Source organism: Malaclemys terrapin, chromosome 3 (genome assembly GCF_027887155.1).
Source record: "Malaclemys terrapin pileata isolate rMalTer1 chromosome 3, rMalTer1.hap1, whole genome shotgun sequence".
Classification (NCBI taxonomy): domain Eukaryota; kingdom Metazoa; phylum Chordata; order Testudines; family Emydidae; genus Malaclemys; species Malaclemys terrapin.
In genome coordinates this window covers 166936462-166959491 of record NC_071507.1, presented here as the reverse complement: position 1 = coordinate 166959491, position 23030 = coordinate 166936462, and the positions used below count along the sequence as shown (strand labels likewise).

The following is a 23030-nucleotide window of genomic DNA, read 5'->3' as shown; positions in this document are numbered from 1 at the left end:
TCAGTTGGTGTCAAATGGCATGAAACTAATGGAGCTATAGCAATGTACACCTTCTAAGGACATGTCACACAGACAGGGATGCTTGCTTCAGCCTCCTTAGCACTGGGTTGATGTATATGTACATACTAATGGTACTTAAACAGCTTTAGAATGGTTCCAGGGTCACAAGGTCATCATGTCTACAGTGGGATTTGATTAGGCATTTCTATGAGGGAGAATACCTAGTTTTTGACCAGCTGCTAGCACATTCAAATTTACAGCTGCAATATACTTCAGACTAAGAATCATTCTGAATTTTAGACACCCAAATAGCATCCCACCCTAAACACATATTCACATGCACACAAACAAGCAAACACATAGTGAATAATATTAAAAATCTGTTTGACTTTGTTCTTAAATTCAAAGGGCTAAGCTCTCAGAACTATGTAATTTATTTGGTTGAATAGAAATTGGTTTAGCAACATGTGACAGCCTCACTACTTTGAAAAAGTCATTTAAAGCAAAATAATCATCATATATTACTGCATGAACATTTGCACTGATGTTCTTTATAGGAGCATCCTATGTTCATCTCATTAGGTTGCTATAGCATCAAAAATGAGATGGTAACATGACATAGTTCAATTATAATTTTAATTATATATTTCAACTAAATTATTAAGTAGTTTAGACCATTTGTAAGTTTTATGGTAGTAATACCCTAAAATAAATATGCTTTCTTCAATTAGGATGCTGGCACAGTCATTTGATGCCTTCACTGTTAAAAGTCCCAAATAGATAAAACACAGTGTAGTTCCATAAATGCATTCTTACCTTGCCTTTGGAGCATAAATTTTCCGAAGTCTTTTCCATGCATATCACCTTGGTAAGTAAACATACCTCTTTCAAGCCCTGATGATACCTAGAGGATATTAAAATAGGAAGAAGATGTCTGAAACAAATAAGTAATAATCACTTCTGTGGTTTGCTGTATATCCATTCTAATTGGGCTGTATATCCATTCTAATTATTTGGAGTCAGTTATAGTTTAGTCATTTTTGCCCTTTGACAAGTAAAGGTAACATTTATGCTTCAATCTATAAATGTTAAAAAATCATAGCTATTAACTTAATGAAGGTTTTAAAAAATAACAGTTGAAAATGACATTTTCATTTTGAACAAGAGTCTTGCATACAATGGAAATTCTTAAAATCTTAAATGTTTATCTTTCCACTTGACTTAGATAACTAAATTAGTATATGCATTTAGAAAATTGCTACATTTTCGGTATGCAGAGTACTTTCTATACTAAATATTGTAAAGGACAAGAGAATATAACAGAGAGTGAAGAAACTTTATCTATTTGCCTAAAGTAAAAATGACAAATCTTTATGAGTTATCACTAGAACTGGATGAAATTTTTCAAATAAATAACTTTTTGTCAAAAAATGCAGCTTTTGGGCCACTGAAACGATTTGTGAATTTAAACTGAATTTAGCAAATAGTTTCATCTGAAATTTTTTTTAATTGAAAAAGTAATTTCAAAATGATGTTTACTTTTGAAATTTATTTAAAATGCAAAACAGAACAGAAATAAAATGCAATAAAAAAATCAGGAAATAAAAAGGTTTCAGTCAAACAAAAAGTTTTGTTTGACCCAAAATTATTTTCTTTTGGAGAGTAAAACAAAAAATTTCCATTTCAGGTCTACCTGAAACATTATTTTTCTAGTTTGGCCACAGAAGCAAAATAAAAATAAATAATTTGCTCTGCTCTAGTCACTGCTGAGTATGGAGCAAAAGAAAATGCCAGGGTATTGCAACAAGTGGGTGAAATTTATAAGTGAAATCAAATATAAGATATAGAAAATAACTCTCTAGATGTCAGCATAACAGCTACACATCGGCTTTACTGAATCTGAGTCACAGCTGTGTTATTTCTGAATAAGGGAAGACAATTACTGCATCACATACACAGTCCATTAGCCTATATTTCTGTACCTTCATAACTTCATTCTTGCATTCTTAAAGGCAACAACACTCCTCAACATATTATTAAAGTACACTTAATTATCCATAGAACAACAATAAAAAAGTGATGTTAATAAAAGAAAAAAACCTCATGTATTTGTTCTAAAACAAACCACAAACATAGGAAAATATGTATATCAACCTTTTTTTAGAGTGTAGAAGAGATGTTAATATTTCAGAGAATATGGAAACAGTATATACATTTAAGAACATAAGAATGGCCCTACTGGGTCAGACCAAAGGTCCATCTAGCCCAGTATCCTCTCTTCCGATAGTGGCCAGTGCCAGGTGTCTCAGAGGGAATGAACAGAAGAGGTAGTTATCAAGTGATCCATCCCCTGTCACTCATTCCCAGCTTCTGGAAAACAGAGGCTAGGGACACACATTTCTCTTAGAAAAAGAAAAATATGGGTATGTTCTAAACATTGCTGTGTTCAACAATCATAATAAAAAAGATATAGGAAACTAGAGGCCGCCTTAAGCCAAGCAAGCACATTTATAGAGTCGATTTACTTACATAGCCATCTAGTGCCCAGTTATCATTTTCAAACTTGCTTACAAAAGTTTCCACAGGTCCTTTAATCTGAAAGACTTTTAAAAGCAAATGAGCCTCTTCTTTCTTGTAAACACCTATTAAGAGAAGAGTGTAAAATATGTCTTTTAAACACATTTTAAAATGGTATCCCATGTAGTTAACATTTAAAAGAACTTATTTTAGTGAGCCAAAGTACCTATTGTGAAAAATATTCTATACTACATATATGACTTTAGTTCTAAGATATTCTTTGCAGTCTAGGAATATCCATATCAGGGACTGCTGCACTGGCAGTGAAGGGATAAAATGGGGCCAGCCACCCCTCACCCCAGCACCTTGCTGGACACCCCCACTCTCTGGGGGCAGTTGGACCCAGGTGGTGCCTCCCCTTATCTCCCCCCACCTACCACCACCATGTGGCTTTGGGGGGAAAACTGGAGAAAGAAGTCATCCAGAGACTATAGCTGGTAGAAGAAGCAGCCAATGCAGGGACATCTGGACATTCAGAAAATGTTCTACAGTTTTGACTGGAGTTTCTCTGCCCTATGCTGAGTGGCTGTTTGCTCCAATCTTCTCCTTTCCCCCTTTCCCCTCTTCTTTACAGTCTTTTCACCCCAGCGTCACTTCATACTTTGCCACTATTACCTTCTTCTTTTCTGTCTTGTCCTTCTCACCCCTTTTTCTTTCCCTTTCCATTTAGCTTAACTTCCCATGCCACAAAAAATATGTGGAACTAAGATGATGTTTGCTGTCATCATGATGATTTTTCAGCTTATCTATTATACTGTTTCCTGCACACTGAATATGTCTTGTCTATTTAGAGTGTAAACACTTCTGGGAAGGGACTGTCTACTATTCTGTGTCTCCATTCTTGGTTGGCCCTTAAGCACAAATGTAATAAACATGATTAATAGCAGTATGTATTTGTACTGACTTAGACTTTAATCATAAATTAGCAAAAATACTTGTTTCTCCACGGACAATTTCAGAAATTCTAAATGTGTACTGAAGTCCTGCCTTGTTGCAATAACACTGTCAGTTTAAATTTCAGAGAGATGTGTTTTACCCCAACAGACTGGAAATAAGGCATACATTTTTAATGAAAGAATAATTAACCATTGGAACAATTTACTGGATTCACCATCACTGACAATTATAAAGCACAATATGACATTTTTTCTAAAAGTTATGCTCTAGGAATTATGCTCTATGGCCTGTGTTATACAGTAGGTCAGATTACATAATCACAATGGTCCTTCCTTGCCTTGGGACGTATGAAGTACTGTATTACTATAGTAAACACCACAGTTTCAATGAAAGATGCCTTTATATGTGGCATACAACTGCTGCAACTCTGCCCATACACTCGACCAGGAAAGATGCACCATCTTAGCTGATAATGGCCATTTAAAACATAACTTTGATCAGACTGTTAGATCAGAACATAAATCAGCGTCCCAGAAAGGAACACATAACTTACTATACTCTGTAATTAACCCTATCTATTTTATGTAAGGCTATTATCAAGATGTCTCTCCTTTAAAACAAAGTAAAAATAATAAACAAATAATATCTTCCTTTATAGACCTTTTGATCTTAACAGATCCTAAAGTGCAGAACAAACTATATATAGTATGGATGACTTTGCCTACCACTGAAATACAACCACCTTCAGAGTTTGGCATGACAATGGTTTAATAGCACAAAGTGTCGCTACACAACAGCTTGGGACAAGAAATGAAACAAATACATTATTTGAAACTCTGGGAGAATTTAACTGGGCAAAATGTAACTGACCAGACTGGAATTTGAGCAGGACACTACGTTTAGCATTGTTACTCTTGCAAAACACACTGAAAGGATTTTTAATGACAATATATTGGTCATGATTTTCATTTTACATAATGCATAAATGACCCATGTCATCAGTTAGAAGATATTACTGATGTAATTCTAATTTTGGTGTTTAGTGTTTACAACAGCAGAAAATACAACAAATCGGAACAATTGAAAAAGCAACAAACCAGATATTTCTACTACTTAATTCTAAACCTACCTGATAGCTTAAGTTGTACATTGGACGATTCAATGAATGTGGCATTCACCTTGCTGCTTGTAGTATTGAACCAGTCGACTGTCAGCGTAGCAGGTTGCCTTTTCCCTAGATACTCATAAAATCCCTTCCACAATGAATTTATGAAAAACACATCTGAAGGAACTGAACAAATAAGCAATAAACAAAGGAGTAAATCACCACAAACCAAAAGTAAAGTAAAATAATCTTTTCATCTGTCATTATTTACTAAACTTTACATTAAAGCACCCATGCATTGTTCTGAGTGCTTTTACATAAAGATATACAGTATCAGAGACAATGAATATAATGAACTTCCTACACAGCTTCACATAATATCATGCTTGCTTGGCACAATAAAAGTCATTATAATAACCCATCAGCAAACCTTCTCCTCAGGACTGAGAAAAAAAGAAGAAAGTTCTTGAGTAGAGGACCCATTGTAGAGATTGCCCTGCTTGAAGTCCTGTCTCCCCCATGAGCACATTAAACCAGTCTTCTGTGAACTGCACTAGATGCTAGTGGATTTCCGGTGCAGTTTAAAATGGTGTTTTAAGAAAGCCCTAAATGACTTGCGAGACCAGCTTCCTCCCCATGCCACACTACTATATTGGTACTCAGTGGAGATGCTAGAGCTGGAACTCCTTCCATTCAAGGTGAGAGTCCCTTGCATTTGGAATTTACTTTTCCCCGAGTCTGAAATAGCCTGAATCTGTTCTCCCAAACCTTTAGACTAGGAAGGGACTAATGAGTGGAGGTGTATGGGAAGTGGGTATTTTGTTCATTTTCTAGGCTGTTTTTATTCTTTCCACCCCACCCCACTCTCTGCTATTGGTAGCAGTGAAATCGTTGACTTTCTAATTTATTAAAGACTGAATTTTAAATATTTGGCAAAGATGTGTACAACTTGGTAGAGGTGACTTTTAGTATTCTTCACTAATTGAAAATATGAAAACACAAAAATAAAATCAGAAGAGAACAAACCCATTAGGGAAAATATTTTAATTTTGTGGAAGAGGTGTTCTCTGGGATTCTCATTTCCTCCTATACTCTTCCTATATGCCTATTTTCCTCCTTCGCACATCCCTCAATGGCACAACTCTGTGGCAATACTTTTGAGATGAGGGGGGCTGATTTAAGATGCCAGTATGAAGTAGAGAGAGAAGGGACTCCTCCTCTTTCCTGTGCAGCACACAAAACCCTTGCCAGGTAAGGGAATATGGGGACTAACGTCAGATACTCCACGTGACTCTGGGCTGCTTCCATACTAGAGAAACATCATTTAAAGCTTTCAAGGGGATATTATAAAGAGTGAATGATTTTAAAAAGACTATTTAAAAAACTAATAGCTAGAATCCCAGTCTCATAGCATCATGACCAAATGACAGATCAAGAGACTATTGTAACCTCACATTCACTGGGACACTACAGATGGTACCCACCAGATAGCCAGATGCTGCTGATGGAAGAGTACAGTATTTTATTCTCCCCGGTTTAACTCTTGAAGTAACCAACTGAGTTTTGTATATTTCTTTAGACAATTTTAACTTTTCAAAATTAATAAAGACCAAGAAAATCATATGAATGCTTTCCTCATATTTATTATGGCATGGCACTGGCAATTAATCGTCTAAAAAAAAGTCACCAACTGGCTCTGCTGATCGTATCTCGGTCCTAATAATACTGAGTATTAATGTGCATTTAAAGAGTAGGAGTAACAATAATATTTAGCAATTCCATCATGCTTTTCACTTTCAGGGAGCTCTACAAACATGAGGAACAAATGCTCAGGTTAAATGTAACATGCTTTGAAAAAATATAAACATAGTTATTACTCTAATATCTTAGGCCCCAGTCCAGCAATGTGATCTTCATGAGTGGGCCCCTATGCATAGAAGGAGCACTACTGTCTTAAATAAGGCTCTGTGGAATCACAGGCATCCTCCCATGCAGATCTTATTGCAGGATTGGGGCCTTATATAACAAAAAACAAATGAAATATTAAAATCTTATTTACTTTTTCCAATGTATTTTATTGTTGAACTCTTACTATTTTGCTTATATACTAGAACAATGCTGCAGTATTTAGTTTGTTGGGCAACCATTACATCCAAACAAAAAGAAATCAACTCTATCGTTAAAAAGTTGTAAAATGCATGAAAATAATGGTATTAATATTAGATTCTCCAAATCCTAAATCTCAGATTAAACCCTAAACTATACCAGAGAGTCAGTTTAACCAATAATTCCCCACATTATTCCTGTTGGATAGGTTAGTAAGTGGTGTTATTGCTATTTTAGAGATAATGAATCACAGAGAGTGAATAGTTTAATCCTTTAAGATGCTTCATGTCTCCTCCCAGAGTCTGAAAACAAGGACATCTGAGGGCATTTAGGACCTTGTGGAATATGCTGAGCAGAAGCAAGTTTCACGTGGCTTGGCAAAGACCAGAGTGAGTTAGTGTCAGAGTTAGGGCTGACCACTGTTACATAATCCACATGACACAAACATACTCAGGAGTCTTGTCATGCCTCCAGCCCTGCCCATTTGGAATGCTATTTATCCAGGGGGGCTGCAGGGATTTCCTTGCAATTTCTCCTCCTGATCATCAGAGGACAATGTGGTAAAGAAACTGCAGTCAGCCAAGCTGCTTCCCTTTTTCTGCACTCCTGCTGAAGTCAAACTGTTATGAAGCAACTGGGATAAGGACAATGTACAGATAGCTATGTGCCCCAGTCCTCCACCACCCGGCAGTGAAAAGGCCAGAAGGGGCAGGCAAGGAAGGGGAGAGAGAACAGGGAAGGGGATGAAAACAGGAATAAAGAAGAGTGTCATGGCTTTCCAAATCCCTGTAGTTGCTACTGACTCTTCCAACACCTCACCTGAATGGTGCAGTGGGACAGGCTCCTTGTACCCCCTGCAGAGAAGAGCCCTGCAGAGGGACACAGTTACTTTTTCTAATTGGCAAGACATATCTAAATAGAAGCAAGTGCACAAAATGTGCCAGATATGCAGAACTGAGAGTAGAACTGGTTTCTGCTCCGACTATATCTCTGTGCCACAATCTGTGTATCCATCTCATTTATGTAACACGTACTACTATACTAATTATATTAAATTAGTGATTTGGAGCAAATGACAGCAAGTACTCTGACCCTTTCTCAGCTTGCTTTGTTTTTATTCTTATAATTCCAACATGCTGTAATACATTAATTCTTCAGTAGGATTCCTAGACTTCTTGTTCTGGATACTTCTCTTTCCATAGGTATGTCACAATTGTGACTTTCTGTGATAGCAGTTTAGAAACCCCGATACTTTAAAAATGTATTTAAAGTATTTTATTTGCTTTTTCTTTTTATTAAATATGCACAAGTGAATTTATGGTTCAGGAAAATGAGGGGCAAGTAGTACTGATATGAGTCTGCTATAATACTGAGAGATTCTGTGCAAGATTCCCTAAGAGACCTGACAATATACCCCAATCCTTACCTAGGCTTCAACACCCTTGCAATTACTGTTGAGCACAGCTGTCAATAATAGTATGTCACTTTATCCAAAATGATATAGTGGACTCAATTTTCAGCTGCACCAAATTTACACTTAGTGCAGCTGAGCAGAGGAAGGAGGGAAGGTGACTGTAAGATACATTTCTGTTCCGCCAATCTTGGGTTGGCTGAGGGCCAAAAAGCAGCTGCAGCAGGGGGTTGGATTAGCTGACCTCCTGAGGTCCCTTCCAATCCTATGATTCTGATTCATAGGTATCACTGAGCCAGGCAAGGATCAGGTGGAGCGCTATGTGCTCCAGCCTGCCCCTCCCTTTTCCAACCCATGGCAAGCTGCTCACTGCCCTCCCCATCCGCTATGTGAGGGTGGTGAGGGAGAGAAGCAGGTGGGATAGAGACACTTATGCTGGCTCTGTTTAGGGGAAATCCATGGCTGCTCCTTTAGAGCATCTTTTTAGCTACTTTGGGAAAAGGCTGTGCAAAGCAGCGAGAGCCGTGGCTGAAGACTGAGCCCAGAGTTTGTTTTTTCAAACTTATTTTACACGGATATTATAAGGATTAATTAGATAAAGCTTATAAGATACTATGAAGATTTAAAATACTATATAAATGCTAATTATTATTGCAAGGATAAACTAGAACTAGGGGGAAATCAACCCACTTCACATGGATGGTCACCATCTCTCTGGATATGGGGAAAGCAGTGGAAAGCTTTTGATAAGGTCTCCCACAGTATTCTTGCCAGTAAGTTAAAGAAGTATGGTTTGGATGAATGGACTATAAGGCAGATAGAAATCTGGCTAGATTGTCGGGCTCAATGGGTAGTGATCAACGGCTTGATGTCTAGTTGGCAGCCGGTATCAAGCGGAGTGCCCCAACAGTTGGTCCTGGGGCCGGTTTTGTTCAACATCTTTATTAATGGTTTGGATGATGGGATAGATTGCACCCTCAGCAAATTCGCGGATGACACTAAGCTGGGGGAAGAGGTAGATATTCTAGAGGGTAGGGGTAGGGTCCAGAGTGACCTAGACAAATTGGAGGAATGGTCCAAATCTGATGAGGTTCAACAAGGACTAGTGCAGAGTCCTGCACTTAGGAAGAAAAAAATCACATGCACTGCTACAAGCTGGGGACCAACTGGCTAAGCAGCAGTTCTGCAGAAAAGGACCTGGGGATTACAGTGGGCAAAAAGCTGGATATGAGTCAGCAGTGGGCCCTCATTGCCAAGAAGGCCAATGGCATATTGGGCTGTATTAGTCGGAGCATTGCCAGCAGATCGAGGGAAGTAATTATTCCCCTCTATTTGGCACTGATGAGGCCACACCTGGAGTATTTCATCCAGTTTTGGTCCCCCCACTACAGAAGAGATGTGGACGAATTGGAAAGAGTCCAGCGAAGGGCAACAAAAATGGGGCCAGGGCCGGTGCTTCCACTAGGTGACCATAACTGGTCGCCTAGGGCGACAGGATTTGGGGGGCGGCATTTTGCCGTCCTCGGTGGCAATTCGGTGGCGGGGGTCCTTCCGCTCCGCATCTTCAGGGCACTTCGGTGGCGGGTCCTGGGAAGCAGCACGGGCCAAGGGACATACTGGTCGCTGCTTCCAGCAGCTCCCATTGGCCTGCAGCGGCGAACCGTGGCCAGTGGGAGCCATGATCGGCCGGACCTGCGGACGGGGCAGGTAAACAAATGGGCCCGGCCTGCAAGGGGCTTTCCCTACACAAGCGGCGACCCCAGTTTGAGAAACACTGGACTAGATGACCTCCTGAGGTTTCTTCCAACCCTGATATTCTACGATTCTATGATTCTATTCTATGATTTAAATTCAGGTCTCCAAAGATGGGAGGTTAGTGAACTAACCCACTATGATAAACAGGCTCCAAATTCAGCAGTATTAGTTACACCGCATTTAAAATCAATATGGTTGCAAATGGAACTTTACAGAAAGTTAAGTGGAGAGGTACTGAGGCAGAAAGGAAACCCAAAAAACATATGAAGAGCTCGTATACATGATACAATTCAAAAGTTTTAAAACTGTAATTAAAAGTAACAGTTAGTGAAATATATCTTAAAACTCCCCCCCCCCCCATTTATTACTGTTATTTCCTGTGCATTGTTGGAGTGAACAATGTTATAATTAGTGGCATACAAAAATCATAATCTTTCATTTTATAAAAATGAATTTTTAAAATAGTTACGTAAATGACTGTAAACAACACAAGGTGGTCTGTATTAATGGTATTAATGCACTGCTTGGTGAATATAGTTCGAGACACAGCCTCTGAGTGAACTTCAGCTGTATTTTAATTAGACAATGAAACACAATAGATCGTGCAGTAGCTGATTAATGCATATCTTAGCTGTGCAGTGAGGTACAGCCAAGAGCCTCCAGCAAACTAAGGTTGTTTATTAATTAGCATGAACGCACAGTCAACTATACACTATTGTGATTACTGTAAAAATTGGTGAAATGAACTCATTTATGATCTCAATTGACACTCCTGTTAGCAAGCTCAGCAGCAAAGCCAAAAATTACAATTTGGCAGCAGCCCCTGCGGTGCCCTATTTTTCTGGGCAGGCCTTAGCTCAATTATTTGTTGAAAAATTCTGTCTATATAGTTTCAGAGTGGTAGCCATATTAGTCTGTATCAGCAAAAACAATGAGAAGTCCTTGTGGCACCTTAGAGACTAACACATTTTTTTGGGCATAAGCTTTCGTGGGCTAGAACCCACTTCATCAGATGCATGGAGTCGAAAATATAGGAGCAGGCATAAATACATGAAAGGGTGGGAGTTGCCTTACCAAGTGTGAGGTCAGTCTAATGAGACAATTCAATTAACAGCAGGATGCCAAGGGAGGACAATTTTTTATTTTATATTTTATAAAAGTTATAAAAGTTATTTTTCCTCCCACAAAAGCTTATGCCCAAATAAATCTGTTAGTCTCTAAGGTGCCACAAGGACTCCTCGTTGTTTCTGTCTATATAAAAAGAGACCACTTAAAAAAAATCAGGTCTAACATGTCAGTAGGTCAGTGAAAATGCTTGAATATGAAAATGTGTAGAGTACCAAACTTTCTCCAAAGATGTATATTTTATATTTCTGGTAGAAGCATATAATCAAATGTAGGTAAAATTCAGTTCAAAATCCATCCAACTTCTGTAGCATGGAGGCCAACCTAAGTTCTAAAATGTAATTATTTTAGGCTTGCCAGAGCTTTCACAAAGTGAAAGACAGATGGATTTTTGACCAAACCTAGCCTTATATAATTAAATTCTATCCTCATTATAAGGCTCTCCATTAGAACACACTAATATAAAACTACCTTTCCTTGCTTACTGTCTACCTTATACTCTATTATCCTTTTGATTTAACAACGCCTTTGTACAATGCTCCAAAAGTTGTATGAGAATTCACTATATAAAAATGATGTTGCTATGGCAAGAATTTCAGAGAGTAGGCTTTACATGCCAGTTATTCTTATGAATATCCAGGACATTTGTCTTCCTTTCTGATGAGTAATGGAATAATTAAGTTAACTGTTAGAAATAGTTTTACTACCCAAAACATACTAGGGTACAAATCAATTTAGTTTATTTAGATCTAAAACTGTTCTGGTATACAAACCTGGAGTTTTAGTTATTGTTTCATTAACTTCTCTCACTCCTTTACCTACAAGTAAAAAAACAAATTATCATTTTTATGAACATATTTATTTTTCTACAGAATGCTAAAACATAATGCTTGATTAAAGCAATTATCCCTCCTATATTTGCAGCAGAAATAACTAAAGCCTAGAACATATTACAGATTCAAACCCATACACTCCCACACATTCATTGGGGGCGGGGGGAGAAAGCCTTGGAAACCAGCACTTTTATTGTGGTAAATTAGTTGACTACAGAGGTAAGTATTTAATGTATTCAGGCCTAAAGTTTTATTGTTTTATATCAGTCCCAGTGCTATAAGAGAGAGCCTTATAGTGAGGATGAATTATGTATCTATGCAAGAATAATAACGTATTACATCAAAATTAAACAAATACTACTCATGAATAATGCTAGGGATAAGGCAGTTCCGGCCCCATATTGTTAGGTGCTTGAAAAATACAAAAGTCAGGGAGATAGATTATTCTGTTGTGTGCTCTTTTTCTTCACAGGCATACAGTGTGAAATTCACCCCTGTGCAAAAGAGCTCTCAAAAGTCCTATGCACTACTTTTGTCTTATTTTGAAGATTTGAGTAACATGTAAGTGGTATACTTTGTGTGAACTCTTTGCACAGGGGTGAATTGTACCCTATAACAGCTATATGTCAACTCAAACTAGTTGGTTGTTGTTAGTTTGCATGCACATATGAACAGTGCTAGACAGCTTTTTAAATATTTTGTTTACTGGTCTTAAAAAACAACAAGGGGAAAAAAAGTCTTACGCTTCATTTGAAAGGCTGCACTTTAAAAATATCTCTCAAACAACTTTTCATCAGAACTAGTGATATATAGCACCCTTAAAAATTACTTTGCAGGGAACTGGTAATGGAATACAAAGAGCTTTATGTCTAGGTCACAGTTCTTGGTAGCAGTGTTTAAAAGAACAGCACACTCAAGTCTAGTAGCAAAACCTAAAAGGTCTATGTACATTAAGCACGTTTTTAGTTCTTTTCTACAGTTGCAAGTTGCACCAAACAAAATGTTACAGGCAGCTAGTCCATAGCACGTAGTCTGGGTTTTCTTGTTTTTTGTTATTTAAAACTGTTAAAAGTTTAAATGGTGCAGAGACAGATATTTACAAACCACAGTCAATTTAAAATTTTGCTTTCAGAATTCTATATCCAGAGTATACCAGTGGAATTATATCAGATTTACACTTATGTAATCCAGAGCATAATTTGGCCCAATGGCTTATTTTCAATTTCATTGAGTTTTATTGTTCATTTTTATTTTAAAGGAAACACATCTTCCATGGATAGAAAAAAAGCAAATAATTTACCCAACATACCTGCATGATTTCAAAAGCCAGTCTGCTATGAAAGAACTTTAAAAAAAGTTAAAAGCCTACAAATATTGTACATTAAACACCTGAAAAAACATATTTAAAGAACGTTAAGATTTGACACAAACTGAGATAAGAAAGAAAATGCAATTAAAAGTGACAGCTTGTCTTGAACAAACTGTAGTCTTTTGGCTGAACTTTTTTATTATCTGTAGGTATACTTTTTTCCTCAGTGAGTTCAGGATGGTACATTCACTTTGAATTAATTGGTTTGCTCAGTTTATGTCATAATCTGAACACTATTATGACAGTTTGTTTTATTGTAATATTAATTGGTACAAATTCAACCCCGATATACACTCTAAAATCAATAGAATTATACTGGGGGGGAAATGAGTCAGATTTCTGTAGAGTGTGATATATCACTTGATCAACAACTTACTTTTACAAATAGGTGGCTTTCCTGTCCATTTCATATCTGGTTTACATGTCCGGTGCTCTGATCCACCAGCAAGAAAAAATCCTGGCTGACAGGTATACACCAAAGTGTAACCTAAAGTAGGAAGATCTATCGCTTTCACATCTACATGCGCTGGTGTCTCTGGTTGTCTGCAAGCATGAGCTGAAAGGGGTTTTTAGGATTAGCAAAAGCTGCAGTAAACTGTTGTATACAGTATCTATTTACAGAATTTAGAACAAACACATACCAATCCATCCAAACTTAGCAAAGTTTCTACCATTTAAAAAATGACAAGCCATTTTTATATTTTGAGCAGAAGTAACATTGAGATTTTGTGATTTATTGTTGTGTTGTTGGAAGTTGGAAATAATGACTCCTACTAATATCATCTATTTCTACACAGTACACTGAAGATCCATTATTAAGATGAAGGAGAAAAAGAGTTAAAAGGAAGAAAAGACAAGGCACATGCCATTGCAAATTATTCGATGATCAGTATTGTATTGTTGTACTGTCATAGCTTTAAGCATCACATAAATTCAGTGTCAGAAACAACCTTGAAAATTACAGTGATTATTGTGCTAAATAAAGTCATTATAAACATCATATGAAATAAAGGTTCCATAGAAAGGTTTTATCATACTTCACTGGGTATAACAGAAATTGTTGCAATAGATGTCTCAATCTTTCTGCTCCATTTGTCCATTTATAACATCTCAAAATTAATCTGAAATGGAATTAGAATCTAAGGTCATTCTAAACCAGTGGTTCTCGACCAGAAGTACATGTATGCCTGCGGGTAAGCAGAGGTCTTCCAGGAAGTACCTTAACTGCTCTATATATTACTCACTGAAATGTAAGTACAATATTTATATTCCAATTGCTTTATTTTATAATTATATGGTAAAAATGAGAGTAAGAAATTTTTCAGTAATAGTGTGCTGTGACACTTTTGTATTTTTATGTTTGATTTTGTAAGCAATTAGTTTTTAAGTAAGGTGAAACTTGGGGGGTACACAAGACAAATCAGACTCCTGAAAAGGTACAGTAGTCTGGAAAAGTTGAGAGTCACTGCTCTAAAGTATTATTTTTATTTTAGATCATTGTATTTTATTGGAGCAGTTCACTGATGTACTCCAACCATCACAGAAATCCAAATATATTGATCTTTCAGCTTCCCACTTGGAGCCCAGAAAAACAATGGAGTGATGAGTCATACTTCACGGCTCACAGAAGACTAGCCGACAAAATGTTCCTACACTTACAGTGTGCCATATTCTGTTCTGAATGACACCAATATAAACATAAAAAACCTACATTAACTTTAGTAGAGTTATGACAGATTTGCTCTGGTGTCACTGAAAGCAGAATTTAGCCCAATAGAGTTGATACAGTGACAGAGAGCACAATGATAAAGATACCATTTGTCAACAGTCATCACACCATGGCACCTGACACACAGAAATTTACTGTTACATTTAGAATAGTAAACCACTGCAGTAAACTACATAGTATCTGTTGGCAAACTCTGACTTTGAGACAGTGGGGAGTATATTGCATATTATCTACCACATGAGATTAAAAAGTGTATTGATTTATTTCCTTGTCAAAGACTATATTATATGTAAATTTTAAAGAAAAAAAAAGCACTTACGAATGCATTCAGACTGTATACCACTCCAAGTTAAGTTTGCAAGACAAGATCGAGTAGTAGAGCCTTGAATATGATAACCCTTCCTACATCTGAAAAAGACTGTGCTTCCAACCTGCAGGATCAAAAGTAGAATGTAAGAGAAAACAGGAAACCAGCACTTGTAATTAGTTGATAGCATAGTGATATGCTGCTAGGGAGATTTAAAAAAAAAATTATTCCATGTATCATCAGTTTGCTAGTTTACAGAGTTAGATTTTTTCCTTATGCAATCAAAGTCTCATCCATGATGGTAAAACTGAATTTATCTGACAATGATAGGTGGAAAAAAGTGGATCAGACTGGACACACAAAAAGGAACCACACTCTATACACTCTCAACTTTCTAGACTACCAATGTGTGACAGAAGCAACTAAAATGTGTGACAAATGACAAAAATGATATCGCTACACATTGCACTATATTTGACTCACCATAACTAGAAAACCTGTTTTTAAAGATTTTTTCTCACTGTATGAATTAATAAGCCAATTGTTTAAAAAGAAAATAGGAAAATTCAAATTCCATCCTGTTCAATGATAAAAGATATCTTGCAGTTGCACCTGCAGTTAAATTCATACAGAAAATTATGGGCATAATTGTTTATGCTACATTTGTGCTATGTACTACCTAAGTTCTGCTTCAGATGTTCAAGAAGCGGAGTGATGATTGACAGGATTGAAAGATGTACTGTGATTAAGTGGGATGAGAAAACAGTAAGGGATGCAATATCTATTAGAAAGAGTAGAACACTAGACTGCAAATGCAGAAGGTGATTCTAAGCAAAGTGGTCATGAAGGTGAGAAAATACCACTTTCTTTACAATTCTTTTGAGGAAAGGAAACAAAGGATAGGAATTTCATAGATTCATATGTTCTAAGGCCAGGGAATGGCGAACCGCGACCACTGGGATCTACAGGCGGCTGTGCCAATGTAAACAAACGGTCTTGTGGCCCACCAGCAGATTACCCTGATGGGCCTCAGGTTGCCCACCACTGGTCTATCTTCAAGTTCCACGCATTGGTATTTTATTATACTTTTGTCTGCCAGACTGAAGAGCCCATTATCAACTTTCTGGTCCTCATGTAGGTACTTACAGTCCTTAATCAAGTCTCCTTTTAACCTTCTCTTTGTCATGCTAAACAGATTAAGCTCCTTGAGTCTATCACTATACAACAGGCTTTCCAATGCTTTAATCATTTTTGTGGCTCTTCTCTGAAACTTCTTCAATTTATCAACATGCTCCTTGAATTGTGGATAACAGAACTACACAGTATTCCAACAGCAGTTGCACCATTGCAAATTCATAACAGAAAGTGTCAATCTGTTCCTACTTGAGATTCCCCTGTTAATACAGCCTTGCATTAGCCATTTTGGCTATAGCATCCCACTGGGATCTCATGTTCTGCTGATTACTTACCAAGACCTCCAGTCTTTTTCAGAGTCACTGTTTCCCAGGATAGCCTAATTCTGTTCCTAGATGTACACATGTACATTTGGCTATATTAAAACACATATTGTTTACTTGCCGGTGACAAATGAAATGGAAATGGAAATGGCAGAAGGAGATTACAGGGAAAAGTCTAGAATACGTGGATTTGATGATAGTACTGATAAAAGAGGCCAAGAGGTAAGGAAGTAGGTCAGGACAACTGAGGATGGAGAACTGTCCATTGAGGAAGTGCTTTTGCTGACAGAGGAGATGAGTTGGTGATAGATTTAATGAAGGCGAAAGGAAAGAAATGTAGATTATAATAATATGGATAAATACAAATGGATATTAATATGTAGCATGCTAGTGAATAATATTTAATATAAAATAAAATAATACACTGCCAAGTTATAGCACCTTTCGTCTAAAGATCTCAATGAACACTACAGAGGAATATAAGTATTATCAATGTAAGTGTATATACTGGGACAAGAGGCAAGAGAAGCTAAAGCCAACATTTTCAAATGTTGGTGTCTAACATAAAATCTCTATTCAGACATCTAAAGAGAGGTGGCCTGATGATCCCATGTGCACAGTATCTACAATCCAATTCTCCCTGAAATGGGTCTGAAAATTAGAACACTTTTGTTAAACATCTAATTACTGGGATGGATTTTCTTGCTTAATTTTTTGCACCCACGTCTGAAAATTTCCATCTCAGTGACATGTCCAAAGACATACAGAGATTGTGGTAGAGTCTAGAACAGAATGCAGCTCTTCTGACTCTTAAGTGCTCTTGCTTTTTGTAAAAATATTGTCAATTATGATACTAGTGAATACCAGTATGAGTTTCACCGTAAATTGGAATTTCATAACAGAAAGTGTCAATCTAGAAGGGATTTAAATAGGTCAAGGGAAAATGGCATGGCTATGCTCGAGCCAATAATAGAGTTATGTATCTTTTTTAATCTTCAGAAGGAATAAAGTAATTTACTCTTCATATTGCTCTGCTGAGAAAGGGTTGGAGGTGTGTATGCATTTGTATAGCAGGGCATGAAATACAGCTAACTGAAAATGCACTCAGATAAGTCAGAGGTGATGCTGGTAGGCACAGATAAACACCTCAAAGAACATCTTTCTCTAATGAGGTCATCTACCCACGGATTGTTAAAAGCTGTTTCCCAGCAGTGGTGTCCTATTGGATACCTCACTGAAACTGGATATTCAAATAATCACAGCTGCAAAATATGTCCCCTTCAATCAGTAGCATCCAAAAAGTGCATTCCATCCTACCAGACTGACCTGACACAGTGATGCAAGCATTTATGATGTCAAGGCTCTATTACTACTAGTAGTTATATCTAGAAATGAAACCCTGAGCAACCTAAGACCAAAATAGGCATTAAGAGTTACCAGTGCTTTCAATAATAAATGAGGAGAGAAACTATATATTCTGGAGAAATCAGTAATTGAGTTGGTGCAATTATGATCTGTATATTAATGGGAACTGGTGACACAGGTGGATGTATGAGATAGAAGGGATGTGATTTGATCAAGACATTCAGAAAGGCTAGAGTTACAGGAGAAGTGCAGGCTAAGAAAGCTCAAGAGATAACTGGAGAGAAATCATATGTCCAAGAGTTGATAGAAATAGACAGGGAACTAATTTAGGGACAGCAGAGATTAACTGAAAGACCGTTACTGTATTCACTATAGTAAACATATTCCAAAGTAAAATTTCACTATTTATCTCTGATTGAATCCTAAATAATTCTCATCAGTCCGAACGTTGAATGACAATGGCCCATTATGGCAGTTATGTACTTTTGTTATATTTTCTCAATTTCTTTCGAGACAGATGCTTAATAAACTAATATTTCATGCTGAATTAAGGCATTATAAGGATGACACTCATCAAAGAGAATTTTGATCATCATGCAGACTAACTTGAACTTCTATATTTGTGCATGGAATTCAATATGATTTCATAATTGAATTAATCTACTTGATGACATGTGTCAGGAATTGAACAAAGCCCTGAGAAGTCAATGGGACTTCTTCCAGTGACTTGAATGGCCTTTTGATCAGGAACTTAGTATATCAGCGATTTACTCACAGTTTGTGAAAGTATGTAATAGCTACTGGTATAGAACAAAACAATTTAATCTGAGGGGGAAAAAATCAAATAACCTTGTAGGGATATAGCTAAAACACTGCATGTGCAATATAATTATTTTCCATGCAAAGGTCTATAACATGCCATTAATTTTTAAGCAAAACTCACTTATTTCAGTGGGGAATTCTACTAAAAACTTATGACATGATATATTCTAAAGACTGTGGGTTCTTTCCTAAAACTCCGTATTAAAACAATAATTGAAGATGAAGCCTGAGGTTTTAGTAAAAAGAAATTTGAAAGTGATAAACATTATTTTAAACATTTAAAGCTAAAATAATTTAACATACATTAATATTAAATGCATTCCAATTTCAGTAAATTAGTAAATAAAAACGCTTCTTACCTCATAACCCCTAGAATTGTTCTGTATTCCATAAGGTGGAGTACCAGGATCTGTGCAAGTGTTATGGGCTGGATCTAAATTTTAAAATGGAAAACACAGGAGATGTTATTACAGTTTAAATTTTCAAAGATAAATTAAATCCACACAAAATTACAGTTTTTCCCCCCCTTTCAATATGTTTACAAGTAATTCATGATGACAGTTTTGGCAGCATAGAGATTTCAGTACTGGAATTTTTTTTATATAACTGACCCCTTTGACTCTTGTGGGACACACAGCATATTGTGTCAGCCAAAAGCATTATGTATAATGCAGATGTAACATTGAGAGGACTCTTTCCCTCCTAGTGTTCTTTTCCTAGGAACCACAGAGTTGTAAAACCATATTTCTGAAAACCAACAATGTTTTCCCTTAAGAAACTAAGCATAAAATTATTTGCCAGAAAATCTTTTTTGTGATCATGAAACCACGTGCTTTAAAAGAGGCCCAGAAACTCAGTTATGGTTGATGTACATGTCAGAAAAGGTCTGGATGTCTAGTTCCCCTAAATCCTGTGCTGGCTGGACACTTGTCTGGTTACACCAGCTGCCATCACTCCCTAGAGATGGACATGACAGTTTAGGAAGATTATCGGGATGCCTGGTCATGCCTTTTAGGTGGACAGAATGGAAGATGGGTAGCATAGGAGCTGATAGGATGGCTGTTCGCCACCAGAAACTCCCCTATATTGGGATGATTCTCCCATGGTTGGCTATTCTGGTTTTGTCCTGGCACTGAAATATAAAGCGATCACATTGCAGTTCAGGATTTGGGCCTACATTTCATCTGTAACAATTTCCAGTGCTCTGTAATCATAATCCTATAATCCAGTGGTGTGATATATCATTTCTTTTTAACCTGATTTCCAATACTAGTCAGTTACTTTCATCATCCGATCATTAGAATATATAATGAACTAATTTATAAAGGAAATCTTGAAGGCTTCAGAACTCAGATAGATGGGAACCTAACACGACATTTTAAAAAACATGTAGTACTTGAACAATCAAGGGACTTTTAACTTCATCATCCATTAGACTGGACAGCTGCTAATGGAAAAATGAAACAGATCAGTTTTTTTTTAAAGTGCATCACCAACAGAAACCAACCTCTTGAGAAAAAAAAAAAAAGAATTAGATAGCCCATAGCTATTATAACAAAATAAGCAGTGTCAAGAAGTGGTAAACATTGCCATCTTTGGGGAAATTTGTGCCTGTAGGAGATTATTTTTGTTATAATTTTTTTCAAACATCTGATTTTACAGGTAAAAATCACCTTTACATTACTGACACCTTTCTTCTTCCCACAATGATATTTTCAAAGACTGCAGAAGCTCTAATATAAATGTTTTGTTATTATAATAGTAGAAAAGCCATGATGCGACTGAGGGTGTAAAATTTGGACTTTTTGAGGTAAAGCAGATCTTTTTGATGAAAGATATTCAGTGTTTTTATATATCACTGTAGAAAATATAAAATTTACAGGAAGTTGACTCCCAGCTATTTGCAAGGCTTATGCATTCATATTAAGGCTCATATATAATTTTCCTATAACTCACGTTCTTCACTGCTGAATGCAGATGTGACACACTCATATTGCCGACAGCAGCGGAGTACTAGACATGGTCTGGATTAAGGACATTTGAATTTATTCAGAGTACACATCTGAATTTAGTGCTAATGACTCCTCATTAGCTGACTAGAGAAGGGTGTTTTCAATAAGCTTTCTTGCCCTCAATCTTACCCAATGTCCATAGAATCATAGAATCATAGAATATCAGAGTTGGAAGGGACCTCAAGAGGTCATCTAGTCCAACCCCCTGCTCAAAGCAGGACCAATTCCCAGCTAAATCATCCCAGCCAGGGCTTTGTCAAGCCGGGCCTTAGAAACCTCCAAGGAAGGAGACTCCACCACCTCCCTAGGTAACGCATTCCAGTGTTTCACCACCCTCCTAGTGAAATAGTTTTTCCTGATATCCAACCTGGACCTCCCCCACTGCAACTTGAGACCATTGCTCCTTGTTCTGTCGTCTGCCACCACTGAGAACAGCCGAGCTCCATCCTCTTTGGAACCCCCCTTCAGGTAGTTGAAGGCTGCTATCAAATCCCCCCTCATTCTTCTCTTCTGGAGACTAAACAATCCCAGTTCCCTCAGCCTCTCCTCATAAGTCATGTGCTCCAGACCCCTAATCATTTTTGTTGCCCTCCGCTGGACTCTTTTCAATTTTTCCACATCCTTCTTGTAGTGTGGGGACCAAAACTGGACACAGTATTCCAGATGAGGCCTCACCAATGTCGAATAAAGGGGAATGATCACGTCCCTCGATCTGCTGGCAATGCCCCTACTTATACAGCCCAAAATGCCGTTAACCTTCTTGGCAACAAGAGCACACTGTTGACTCATATCCAGCTTCTCGTCCACTGTGACCCCTAGGTCCTTTTCTGCAGAACTGCTACCTAGCCATTCGGTCCCTAGTCTGTAGCAGTGCATAGGATTCTTCCGTCCTAAGTGCAGGACTCTGCACTTGTCCTTGTTGAACCTCATCAGGTTTTTTTCGGCCCAATCCTCTAATTTGTCTAGGTCCCTCTGTATCCGATCCCTACCCTCTAGTGTATCTACCACGCCTCCTAGTTTAGTGTCATCTGCAAACTTGCTGAGAGTGCAGTCCACACCATCCTCCAGATCATTAATAAAGATATTAAACAAAACTGGTCCACAATGTAACCACTTGAAATGAGCCAATCCCTTCTGCCTAAAGGAAAACCATCACTGTGATCATTTAATTCTAAATTTGAGTATGTTTGTTTAGAAAACAACAGAGACATTTCTTCATCCTCTCACCAAAATCACAGAAAAAAAAATCTCTATTTGCATTGGGCCAAATCCTGAAGTCAGTGGGAGATTTGATCTTGCCCTGCAAGCTCATAAGTCTCACTGCAATCAATAGGAGGCTGAGAGCACTCAGAAGATTACAGAAAGTACTCAGAATCTCAAAAGAGCAAGCCCATCCAGTGTTAGATACATGTGATCTTTTAATCTATGTAGTTTGATAAACCAATTTCACAAATCCCAACCGAACATTTTGATTTGGGGCTTGATCTGGATCATGATAACAGATTATCTACAATACTCTGACTAATAAACAGCAGAGATGATGGAAATTATTACCAATACATGTTGGTTGAATTCCACTCCAAACACTATCTGCTTGACAGACTCGTCTTGAAGATCCTATCAGTATAAAAGGGGGTCGGCACTGAAAGGAGACTTCAGATCTGTAAGTGAAACTTTTCCCATTAAGACGCCCCTCAGCTGGAGTACCAGGATCTCCACAAAATGCAGCTATTGAAGAAAAAGAAAGCAAAAAAGGTATTTGAAGAACTGAACATACTGGTTTAATGTTTAAAAGTGGCATTCACTTCTGAAGGCACAAGCGAGCAGACACTAGTAATTGCTAAATTTGAGTGCAAGCGTTCTACCATGTGATTATGCTCACAGATCAGATATACAGATGTACAAATGGTAACATTTGTGCTCACGACTATTTCCCCCCATTGCTAGTAACTGCAGGCACAAGACTGCCCTCACAAAATAGGCCCCTTTATTTAGGTGCCTGAATATGGATGTATATGACTAGCTTTAGATACCAAATCTGAAAATACCACCATCATCTTATTCTCAAAGTAGCCCAATTTTAGCATTTAATGGTGATCAGACACTAGTCAAGAGTTCAGGTTGTGGGAATGTAGAAAAATGGACAGAATTTGGAGAGGA

At 37.4% G+C, this 23030-nt stretch overlaps 1 protein-coding gene across 1 annotated transcript in view; it reads right to left on the bottom strand.

Moving 5' to 3' along the window:
* The window catches only part of CSMD1 (CUB and Sushi multiple domains 1), a 1946356-nt gene that overhangs the window by 11184 nt on the left and 1912142 nt on the right, over positions 1 to 23030 (bottom strand). Inside the window, exons 61-68 of the mRNA XM_054023823.1 lie at positions 22425 to 22598; positions 19218 to 19291; positions 15227 to 15338; positions 13555 to 13734; positions 11750 to 11794; positions 4604 to 4765; positions 2530 to 2642; positions 817 to 904 (exon numbers count right to left, since the gene is read on the bottom strand). Of these exons, the coding sequence (XP_053879798.1) occupies positions 817 to 904; positions 2530 to 2642; positions 4604 to 4765; positions 11750 to 11794; positions 13555 to 13734; positions 15227 to 15338; positions 19218 to 19291; positions 22425 to 22598 (948 nt within the window). The remainder of the gene's footprint in view (positions 1 to 816; positions 905 to 2529; positions 2643 to 4603; positions 4766 to 11749; positions 11795 to 13554; positions 13735 to 15226; positions 15339 to 19217; positions 19292 to 22424; positions 22599 to 23030) is intronic.